The sequence below is a fragment of the Salmo trutta genome, chromosome 7 (assembly GCF_901001165.1).
Source record: "Salmo trutta chromosome 7, fSalTru1.1, whole genome shotgun sequence".
Lineage (NCBI taxonomy): Eukaryota > Metazoa > Chordata > Actinopteri > Salmoniformes > Salmonidae > Salmo > Salmo trutta.
Genome location: NC_042963.1, coordinates 11051211 through 11063327, shown reverse-complemented (window position 1 = coordinate 11063327; position 12117 = coordinate 11051211). Strand labels below are relative to the sequence as shown.

Below are 12117 nucleotides of genomic sequence, written 5' to 3'. Positions count from 1 at the left end.
CGGTAATGTAATACGTTTCCTAGGGTAGAGTTTGTCACTAATTATAGGCCGCAGTTGCCATGCAACTTTGTGAGATTAAAAATAATGTTACATTCCAAATGGGCTATGTAAATTAAAGCAGAGGTCAAATCAAATCACATTTTATTGGTCACATTCCCTCTAGCAAACTCTATGGTCAAATATAAAAACAGGCAAGTTTGCGGGTGCTTCCGCTGTCTTCGGGTCCTTCATGAACTCAGACAGTTGAGAGCACACCAAATACTCAGATGAAACGCTCCAAAACAAACCAAGAAAGTATGTGTCAATAATAATGAGAGTACAAAACGTTATTACATTGAAGGAAAAGGAATTCACTCAATATGAACTTTTGTTTTGTGTAGCATTTCAGCCACTAATGCTAATAGTCCAAGTAAAACAGCCTTCTCCTTACTACATGTAGTTGTTAATTGACACGTCATTGTTTGCACCTTTTTGTGCACTTGTTTTTTATGCAAATTACTGCCTGAGTTTCAGTTAATACTGCTGGCTTGTTTGCCTATTAGCTTTATCTACTGTTTGATATATATACACCCCACATACTATATGCTACACTGAATAGCCACTGCCATTCTAGCCTGCTGTAGCTTTGGCCTACCACACAACACGCTATTGCATCCCACTTTTGACATTCTTATTGTTATACTCTCGCTATATTTGCATAGCTTAATCACCTATATGCTTTTTGCATATTGCTATTGATGATTCAGAATTGTATTGATATTGCAATGAATTAATATTATTGCATTTGATAACTTAATTATGCATGCATGTACCATCATTATTGCTTGTTATGATTTGCCATTTGTCTCCCTGTGGAAAAACATGCATACATACTACGTTACCCAATGGCTGGCCAATCCTAATTAAAGCCAATCAAGTCTAGGATCAGACTAATGCCAACTGAACTGACAACTGTCAATCATATCATCTAATTCAACTGTACTGTGCTTTAATGAATCTGAACAACCATCCATGTACCATCTAAATATAAAGACTCAGGTCAGGATATTAGCATAATGGATGACTGGTGGATCACATTGAGCCCTGGGCTTAAGTTTTGTACAAGAATGAGTTTTTTTTTTGAAGAAGAAGAATATGATCAATACCTTACAGATTGAACTGTCTTACTTTATCAATGTAAAAATGTGAAAGACCTGTTAATGTTTTGTCATTTGATAATTTGCAAATAAAAGATCAAGCATTTGAAGCTTCAATCAGGTCTTGAAAAAGTACAAAATTATTCACAACAATATTTCCTCGTGTCCTTTGAGCAAAATACTGTCCCTTTGACCTTTTGGAATTACCAATGACGAGTTTAGATACACCATATAAGGGAATTTACACGAGGAGGGACTCTCATTTACACTAAACTGGAAACTCCAGAAGGATCTAGTTCTGCACTAAACAGCATTCGAAACACCATAGCATTTTCAACCTTTTACAGATTAGTGCTCCCAGTCTCAGGCAAGGTGTTGCACAACAACACACCATGTCATGTTTCAGAACACCTCAGGATGAATTTATCAGTGACCTTAAATATGTCCCAATACCCCCACAACCATGTTTCAATACTCAAGCAAAGTTATGGTTTTGTCTACTTTTAAGATGGTGGCAGCTCAGTTACCACTCATTTTTGTGTTACAAAGCACTTCATTTTAACGGTGTACTACTAGTCAGCAAATATATCTAAGTGTGTTTACTGGGTTTCCACATTTGAAAACAAGGATGGTCCAACTTGGGTTGTCATGGCGTTAGTCAAGCTTCTCCGGTCTCGTTACTGTGTTCCCCACTGCCTATGAACCTCGTCATCCATGTTTTGAATTCCATTATCAAGGACTCCCTTAAAATTTGGTCCCAATTCTGAAATCACTTTAGTATTAAGCAAGCCAGTTGCTTCTCCTTGTTTTAACATTCAGTCATCTTTTCCCAGCATAGCAGATCTACCCTGCTTTCCATCTCTGGCATGGTATGGTCTGGTATTTCTTTTACTTTGATTACACATTTGCCTCAGCCCTTAATTGGGTTTGGTGTGTTGGATGCTGGGAGGGGTGCACCTCTTTGGGCCTGGACCAGGATTGAGGGGGACTGTTATTGGCCAAATGTTGTTGGAGCTGCTGACAAAACATTTCATCTGACATTCTTGTGAGCAGTGCTGTTGTAATTACCATTGTATTACTATTTATTGCTATTAAAAAATATATTTCAAACGTTTTTTTGTGCTGTCTTGGTATGATGGGTGGGGTGGGAGGGGGATGAAGGACCGGGGATGTTGTACTGTTATCAAATGACAATCTACAAGTAAAGGATTTTTCTCTAAAGAATAGAGTAACATTCCCAATGAGATCTTATCTTCATCTCTAAATAAATCCCCTTTATTAATAGAGGCGTGACAGCGAGAGAGACCGTTTCTATATTCACCAGTGAACCCGTTAATAAGACAGTAGCACCTAACAGTTTTAGCTCTGCTGCTCCGATCCATGCAATATCCTGTTAGACTAACAAAAAGGTCATAGGTATAAAGCTACTTTATACCTGCGCTGCTATACATAGCTACTATAGCAAGTCAAATCTACCTACCGTCTGAAAACGGGGCGTTGAGGAAGTGTCCATACACTGTCTTGGTGGTGACTCCTAGGAAGTTGCTAGCCTCCAGGGTGTAGTTGCCATTGTTGTGGTGCGTGGGGTCCTTGAAGTTGAGGCATCCCTCTAGGTAGTCCTGGTAGGTATCCATCTCAGTGCGGATGTAGTCACTGGGGGGGATCTCCTTGTCCCGGTGGAACCAGCGCAGTGTGGGCTGGGGGTTGCCGCGCACCGTGAACTCTATGCAGGTTTCATGGCGACGCTCGGGCTCGTCTAGCTTCAGGATGGTGGGGGGGACTGTTGGGAGGGAGGACAGACATAAACGAGGTATGTCAGAGATGTGTTTTTCAATGTGTCGGCATCATGACATGTGACACACACACAGTCTTCTAGTTACAGTATGTACCAATGTTCAGGGGGTGTGACTTGTTAGTTCTTGCTTGTGAGTGGTTTGAAGGCCAGCAGTATAAATGGTGTTTTGTTGATCTTTGAAGCTGCTGGTAGGATGTGGCTGCTGACCACAGGAACATTGGGTTGTCTCCAGGCTTTTGGCTGAGTGGACACATAACCCACTCTGAAGGATGGCAGCCAGAGGCAGTAATAATATCACACCTAATAAAAGCGCCCACCATATACTGTAACTCCACATCCATGGTCGGTATGTTAAAAGCTAGCTAACCATCTGCAATTACAGGGCTGTAAATGTGCCATACTGAGCTCACATAAAGCATCAATCATACTTCGATTCACTGTTAATATACACATTAAGAGAGCATGCCAATTTCCTCATTGTTAGTTAATGTAAGGTAAAACGCAGGGGGTCTCTGTGTAAACTAAGTGCTTTAGAGAGAGCAGGGAGAAAGAGAGAGAAAGAGAGAGAGAGAGAAAGAGAGAGAGAGCAAGAGAGAGAGCGAGAGAGAGAGAGCGTGAGAGAGGTTAAGAGAGCGTAGGAGAGAGAGAGAGACTTGAGTTTGTGGATCTCATCATTATCTCTGGCAATCAATACTGTATGCATTGGGTACTGAGAGAATAGTGTTACACCCTTGTTGCCATCACCCGTCAGTATGAATGTAAATGCAGGAGCAACAAACAATTATCATATTACCCCGTAATGGCATCCAGCTGATGGAAACAGTGTGGTCTAATAAAGGACGTAAGTCTGGGCCAGAGAAATGTCCACCATAGGAACAATCTTTTTTTTTAAGCAACGTTGGGGAGTTTAACTGAAAAGAAAATGAAAGTTCTTGAATGGTTCTTTGTCATTTCTTAAGGTTCTTTGATGAGCTCTTGCCTGATAAAGAACCTTTGAGATACGTGTGGGGTTCTTGAAGTGGCATCTACGGTTCTTCAGAATTCTAAAAGGTTCTTGAAATGTATGGCAGCCTGCAGATGTCCCTTTAACAGCACACAGAACATTTGCCAGTGTTAACTAGTGTTTAATGAAGAGTTAAATCAACACTGTAAAGAGTTAAATGAACACTCAGTGGTGTAAAAGAACCCCAGTGTTGGTGTTAATAAACAGTGTTGAACCAAAACTACACCCATCATTATATTTCCCAGCATTCTCTATTGCAGGTTGATTTTTTTAATTGTTTGTTTCAACATCTATGTTTATGCATGTACATTAATTAATCAATCAATCTTATGCTACTGAAATATAAATAACATACATTTTTCTAAACTAATCCAATCATTTAATTTTATTGACAATATATTCACTTAGGATCTCACTTGTTGAAGGCCACAGGACTGAAAATGAATGAATGCAACAACCATGTCTGTGTCTCTAGCAAACACAGTCATGGGTGGTACTGGAAACTCTAAAATTCACTCTAAAGGAACCATGTAAAATATGCAAATGCAGCTTAAACCCCTACAGCAGGGCTATTCAATTCCGGTCCTGGAAGGCCGAAACATTCCTGGTTTGGGATTTTTGTATGGTTCTTCAAAGAACCATCCCATTTATGGTTCTTCAGAGACCCTACAATGATTCCCTTATGCCATCGATCTCAATAACCTAATTTGGTTTCAACTTTGAGTGTTCCTTGAAAACAGTGTTTTGTGATGATCATAGGAACATCGTGCCAACACAAAGTGTGGAACTATAGTGGAGCGAATATCAAACTGACAGCAATTATTTCCTGGCTTGACTGTCAGTTAGTCTAACTAATCACCACAGCTGTTGACTCTCTGTTTTAAGGCGTCTCCAACAGACAAGCCAAGCGGCTGTTGGGATTATTGGCAATTATCAAGAAAACCAAAAGAGCATGTGGTTTCCTAAAGAACATCACAAACAAAAACAAATGGCTTTGCAGTGCAGCACCAGTGCACCGCCACTGAATAACTAGCAGGACCTTCCAGATGTTTCCCAACGAACAGGGTCAGAGCTCCCCTCTCCTCGCTCTGCTGGAAAGCAATCACGCACATTATGTGATGAACATTCTATAAATCGCTGTCATCTTTCACAGAAAGGACCACTGCCTTCTCATCAATGAAGTATCCACATCCAAGGGAACCACCCGCCAGCTCGCACGGATCAATATTCAACACAAGGACCTCTCGGCACTGACAGAATGTAGAGGATAGAACGCATAACAGTACTGATAGAATGGATAAGAGTAGGCTTAGTTATATAATGGATAGGATAGTAATGGAATGGTAAGAATATGATAGATAGGAGCAGTGATCGAATGGATAGGCTAGAATGGATAGAATAGAATGGACAGGAGTACTTATAGAATGGATAGGAGTACTTATAGAATGGATAGGAGTACTTATAGAATGGATAGGAGTAGTTTTAGAATGGATAGGAGTACTTATAGAATGGATAGGAGTACTTATAGAATGGATAGGAGTAGTTTTAGAATGGATAGGAGTACTTATAGAATGGATAGGAGTACTTATAGAATGGATAGGAGTACTTATAGAATGGATAGGAGTACTTATAGAATGGATAGGAGTAGTTTTAGAATGGATAGGAGTACTTATAGAATGGATAGGAGTAGTTTTAGAATGGATAAGAGTAGTTACTTGGTAGCCTAGTGGTTAGAGCGATGGGCCAGTAACCGAAAGGTTGCTAGATTGAATCCCCGAGCTGACAAGGTAAAAATCTGTTGTCCTGCCTCTGAACAAGACAGTTAACCCACTGTTCCTAGGCTGTCATTGTGAATAAGAATTTGTTCTTAACTGACCTGCCTAGTAAAATAAAAAAGTTATAGAATGGATAAGAGTAGTTATAAAACATAGGCTACAATCTATACGGGTGGGGAGGCCTTCTTGTTATTGCCGCTTTAACTGCATTTAAAATCGAAGTAGTTTTGTGACAAGGTGCTTGACACCTCTACATTATTCATGGTCTGACTGTGAGCTGAATATTGGTGTTATCTGTTGGTACATTGGCCTCTGAGATGAATATTGAGCTGAATACCATCATCAAACAGCAAACACTTGAGAGTGTTTGTGGTCTGCAATTTGATAAATAAAATGGTCATTGGTAGCTACGTACAATGGACAGTGAGCTGAATGGAGGCGTTGGCCATCCCCACTTTGTTCTCTGCTATACAGGTCAGCATGTAGAAGTTGTCATCACGGCTCACGTTGACCAGGGTCAGGTTGATGGAGTGGACATTGGGCCAGTACACGTTGGACTGGACAGAGCAGGAGAGAAAGACAAGTGAGTGATACTGTAGAATAACTACAGTGCATAGGGGCAGACAATTTATACTCAGGATTTCAGATACAATGCTCTGCATAAAGCAGGTTAACTGCATTTTCAGAAAGCTATGAAATCACAAGCACACAAACACAGTTGGTGTCAGTTCCATTTCATTTCCTCAATTTCCTCATTTCCTGGAATCTAAATAGAATGCACCCTAAAGTTGTACTGAAGCTAAAACTAACTCCAAGGTCACACGCCAAGTTGTTTCCTGCAGCTACCTAGAGACAAAGCACAATGGTACGACCATTACAATGAAGAATAGCACAGTGCATTATGGGTCCCTTTGTGTGTGTCCTGGCTAACCCACCTGGTGAGTGTTGATGGAGTGGAGGTCATTGACGGTCCAGTCCACCTCAGGGAGGGGGGATCCAGATCCATTACAGGTGACGGTGACTCTGTCCCCCTCAATCACTGTGATATTATAGTGGGTCACACTGATGTCCGGCAAGTCTGGTGGGGCGGGCGAGAGAGAGAGAGTGAGAGAGTGAGAGAGAGTGAGAGAGTGAGAGAGAATACAATAGCAGCTAGACACAGCACACTTGAAATTCTGACTGAGACACTTTAACGTGTTGTGAATTCTATTACGGAGAGGGACATGAAGGAACAAGCAAGAGTTTCAGAACGGTGAGTTGTCATCCCTCTTGTTGCTCGACTCTCATGAGATAAGTTACGTCAGGCGTTTAGGTCATTTTTATGAAAGTGATGTGTACGGCCTACCCACTCTGCACAGACAACATTTAAACCTCTACTTTTGATTTACATTTGGTTGAGTTGTCAGCTAACGTGAATTCAACGTTAGTTGACAATCCATGGCAATGGATGGAGGTTAAATGTTGGGTGAAAAAAAAGACTAAATTCCCCTACGTTGATGACGTTTTGCAAATCCAATCCGTTTTCCACATTGATTCAACGTCATCAGACATAATTTTTGGGGTTGAAATGATGTGGAAACAATGTTGATTCAACCAGTTTTTTCAACCATGGGATGATTGAGGAGTGTGGAGGGGGGATCATGGCGGCGGTGGCTCGTACCACAGAGGGAGATATTCATAGCCTGCAGAGGGATCTTGGAGGCTCCGTTGTTGCAGAATAACAGCTGGGTGTGCAGGCCAGCATCCCCTCGCTGCTGCCACAGCTGAATCCAGCGGATATCACAGCCACACTCAAACACCACTTCTTCCAGCCTCCTGTTAGAGAGAGAGAGAGAGAGAGAGAGAGAGAGAGAGAGAGAGAGAGAGAGAATAAGAGCAAGAGAATAAGAGAGAGAATGAGAAAATATATGTTGAGAAACAACACAATGCAACTGTGGTCATTTATTGTGCAGTCAGAAGTAGGTGAAGGACATTGTTATCATTCAGCCCAGCCCCAAACATTCATCACAACATGCCTGGAGAGGGACTGGAGCAATTCCATCTCATCTCCAGGCCAGGCTGGGCTAACTGTACCGTGTGACTGGGTCTAGGAGAGGGTGGACATGATTTGGACTTGCTCTTCTCTCAACAAACACAGGCCCTGCACAAGCCCTGGCTAAATCATTCATATTAAAAAACCCTCTGAGGTAAATGTCCGTACCTGCGTGAAAATCGGTGCAATCATCACATTTTATTAAACAAAACCCTGTGTGTTCACGCTATAGACTTCCTTTTTGCACGGGCTGCGTCGCAATCCACTGAATCCGCCGATGTCGGCCATTCGCCTGTGCAGTAGACAGGCACTTCCCAAAGTCAGTGTTGTTGGAAATGATAGGATGCCAAAAGGTTTCTTTTTATGAAAACGTCTGTCAAGTCCAAATGGTTTGAACAAGAAACTATTTAGTCTACCCCACTATCGAAAGCTGAGACTCTCAAAAGCACAAGCATGTAGGCTGTTTTGCTCTACGACGCCCACAAGCATCACGAGACACATCTGAAGGTAAACCGGTATCAGGAGGAAAACATTTATGGAAGTGAATTGGGCATTTCAACTTCAAAGGTATACGGGTCATTTTTTTATATCTCATAGATATAGGATAGACAAATGAAATGATTTGTTTTTACTATCTGTTTTGCCATGTATGAATGTGTTATTCAATGCATTTTATGTGTTAATAGCAGTAAGGCCAAATTCAATGTGTCATCCCCAAAAATTCTTTTTTTTTATATTATAGCTATAGAGGTCCTAAAATTCAAAATCAATTATCTTTATGATCCATGGTATGACTATCTTTTTTTGTTGTTGACCATCTTTAAACAATTCCATTTGCAATGTTGGGGAGTAGTGAACTACATTTAGTTCAACTAGTAATTAAAATACATTTTGCAGTAGCTTGGTGGTAGTTTAACTAAATTCAAATCTAGGTAGTGTTTTCAGGAGTTGATTACTTTTTTTGCCATGTAGCGGAGTATCTAACTACTGGAACTACACATTACTTTTTTGCACCAAAAAACAAATATACAGTAGTTTGGACACACCTACTCGTTCAAGTTTTACATTTTTTTTTTACTACTTTCTACGTTGTAGACTAATAGTGAAGACATCAAAACTATGAAATAACACATATGGAAACATTTAGAAACAAAGAAGTGTTATAAAAAATATTGATATTTCTTCAAATAGCCACCCTTTGCCTTGATGACAGCTTTGCACACTCTTGGCATTCTTTCAACCAGCTTCATAAGGAACGCTTTTCCAACAGTCTTGAAGGAGGTCCCACATATGCTGAGCACTTGTTGGCTGCTTTTCCTTCACTCTGCGGCCCAACTCATCCCAGACCATCTCAATTGGGTTGAGGTTGGGTGATTGTGGAGGCCAGCTCATCTGATGCTGTACTCCATCACTCTCCATCTTGGTCAAATAGCCCTTACACAGCCTGGATGTGTGTTTTGGGTCATTGTCCTGCTGAAAAACAAATGATAGTCCCACTAAGAGCAAACCAGATGGGATGGCATATCACTGCAGAATGCTGTGGTAGCCATGCTGGTTAAGTGTGCCTTGAATTCTAAATAAATCACTGACAATGTCACCAGCAAAGCACCCCCACACCATCACACTTTCTCCTCCATGCTTCACGTAGGGAACCACACATGCAGAGATCATCCGTTCACCTCCTCTGCATCTCACAAAGACACGGCGGTTGGAACCAAAAATCGCACATTTGGACTCATCAGAACTAAGGACAGATTTCCACCGGTCTAATGTCCATTGCTCGTGTTTCTTGGCCCAAGCAAGTCTCTTCTTCTTATTGGTGTCCTTTAGCAGTGGTTTCTTTGCAGCAATTTGACCATGAAGACCTGATTCACGCAGTCTCCTCTGAGCAGTTGATGTTGAGATGTGTCTGTTACTTGAACTCTGTGAAGCATTTATTTGGGCTGCAATCTGAGGTGCAGTTATTAACTCTAATGAACTTATCCTCTGCAGCAGAGTTAACACTGGGTCTTCCTTTCCTGTGAAGGTCCTCATGAGAGCCAGTTTCATCATAGCACTTGATGGTTTTTGCAACTGCACTTGAAGAAACTTTGAAGAAAGTTCTTGAAATTTTTCAGATTGACGGACTGTCATTTCTCTTTGCTTATTTGAGCTGTTCATGCCATGATATGGACATGGTCTTTTACCAAATAGGGCTATCTTCTGTATACCCCCCTACCTTGCCACAACGCAACTGATTGGCTGAAACGTGATAAGGAGGAAAGAAATTCCCCAACTTAACTTTTAACAAGGAACACCTGTTAATTGAAATGCTTTCCAGGTGACTACCTCATGAAGCTGGTTGAGAGAATTTCAAGAGTGTGCGAAGCCTGGAATGAGTAAGTGTGTCCTGACACACATTAAAATACAAAAACACAGTCATGGGAAGTATAAATAAAACATCACAAATCACCCAGAAAAACAGTTACATTCCTCCACAAATATGTCCCCAATCAATAATGTAAATTGCCTGAACAGCACCAGAACATAAAGATAAAATGTATTTTGAATTTTGTTCCAGAAATTCAGTGCATTAAAAGGAACCTCAAGAGCCTCCCAATCCTTTGAACGGTTAGGCAACATAGCTGTCTACACTTCAACAGTAAAGTTAGATAAGATGGAAGTTTATGAAGTAGGGCCTTATAAACAAAAAGGGAGTAATGTAGAGATATACGGGTATTTAGCGAAGTCCAGCCAATCTTTTAATACAAGATGCAGTGATGAGTATCAAAACTGTCACTTGTAACAAAAAAAAGTCCACTATGGTAGATGGCATCCAAAGGTTTTTAAGAGTAGTAGCAGCTGCACTTTGATAAATAATATCTCCATAATCAAGAACAGATAAAAGGTTGACTGAATAATCTACTTCCTACTGCTCAGAGAAAGGCACAATCTGTTTCTGTAGAAAAAAACCACTTTAAATCTTAGCTTCTTAACCAGCTGATCTATATGTTTTTAAAATTTCAAATCCATATTAATCCAAATGCTTAAGTATTTATATACTGGAACACGTTTGATTGGAGAACCATCTAATGACTGAACATTTAGTTCATCTGAAACATTCTTACGAGAGTTTAAAAACAACATGTATTTTGTTTTGCCCGTATTAAGCACACGTTTTCAATCAGCAAGCGATTCCTGCATAGCTATAATATCTGACTGTAGTTTTGACACAGCCAGATCAACAGTCAGGGCAATTGCATACATAATTGTATCATCAGCATATACATGAATTTGACCATTTTTAACAGATTGACCAATGGGATTTATATAAACAGTGAAGAGAACTGGTCCAAAAATTGACCCCTGTGGTACACCTTTATGTACTTCAAGAAATTCTGACTTAACCCCATCAATTACAATGGGCTGAGTGCGTCACTAAGACAATCATGAAACCATGAACAGGTGTCAGAGCTCATGTCTATCGAGAACAACTTATTCAATAAAATATAAACATCAACGCCCTTATGGAGTGGCAGCACCAGAGCTGATTTCCATAATTTTGGAATATTTCCTGAAAACAATGTTAAATACAAAAATGTGGGTTATTGAGCCAACATTGATGGGCGCTGCACACTTAAGCAGACCAGGATCCAATTGGTCAGCCCCTGTGGATTCCTTGTTGTCTATTGCTAGCAAAGCATCTAGGACTTTTTTTCTGTAAATAGCCTAAAAGAAAAGCTTTGACTATCATTTCTCTGATCATTCAGCAAGTTTCCCCTATCAGCATCCAGCCCAATATCACTGTGAATAGGCTTAAAAGTTATTTCAAAGAGATTACTCGCTGAAATAAAATTGTGATTAAATGCATCAATGAGGCCAGTGTCTGAATGAATTTGTTGTGGCAGAGAGGAGGAAGAAGAACCCTTCAGGGATTTGACAGTTTTCCAGAAATTTGCCAGGTTCCCATTACAATCCGGAAGAGCGGTTACGTAATGATCAGATTTAGCCTTTCTGATTTGTTTTACACAATGATTCCTCAGTTGCTTAAACACTTGCCAGTCCGGGTGTAAGCCTGTGTTCCTGGCCTTGACCCAAGCATCATCTCTTTTATGAATGACTTCTGATAATTCCGGAGTGTACCAGGCATTCAATCTACCTTTAACCCTTACTTTTTTGAAGGGAGCATGATTATTCACAATAGTATTGAAGACATCTGCAAAAAGGCTAGATAAATCAGGTTCAGGGATAGCTGAAATACAATAAATGTCACTAAATTAAAGATAATGTAAAGAAAATAAACTATTCTCTGAAGTTTTTAAAGTTCCTCTTTGTGATGACATAGATTTTTGCATTATCACATCTCTAACACAAACAACTGGGTAATGGTCACTAAT

At 40.4% G+C, this 12117-nt stretch overlaps 1 protein-coding gene across 7 annotated transcripts in view; it reads right to left on the bottom strand.

Annotated features, from left to right (window-relative positions):
• The window catches only part of ntrk3a (neurotrophic tyrosine kinase, receptor, type 3a), a 254558-nt gene that overhangs the window by 122761 nt on the left and 119680 nt on the right, over window positions 1-12117 (bottom strand). For all 7 annotated transcript variants that reach the window (XM_029757958.1, XM_029757959.1, XM_029757961.1 and 4 more), the window contains exons 5-8: window positions 7370-7524; window positions 6645-6787; window positions 6125-6266; window positions 2617-2916 (exon numbers count right to left, since the gene is read on the bottom strand). In XM_029757958.1, the coding sequence (XP_029613818.1) occupies window positions 2617-2916; window positions 6125-6266; window positions 6645-6787; window positions 7370-7524 (740 nt within the window). The remainder of the gene's footprint in view (window positions 1-2616; window positions 2917-6124; window positions 6267-6644; window positions 6788-7369; window positions 7525-12117) is intronic.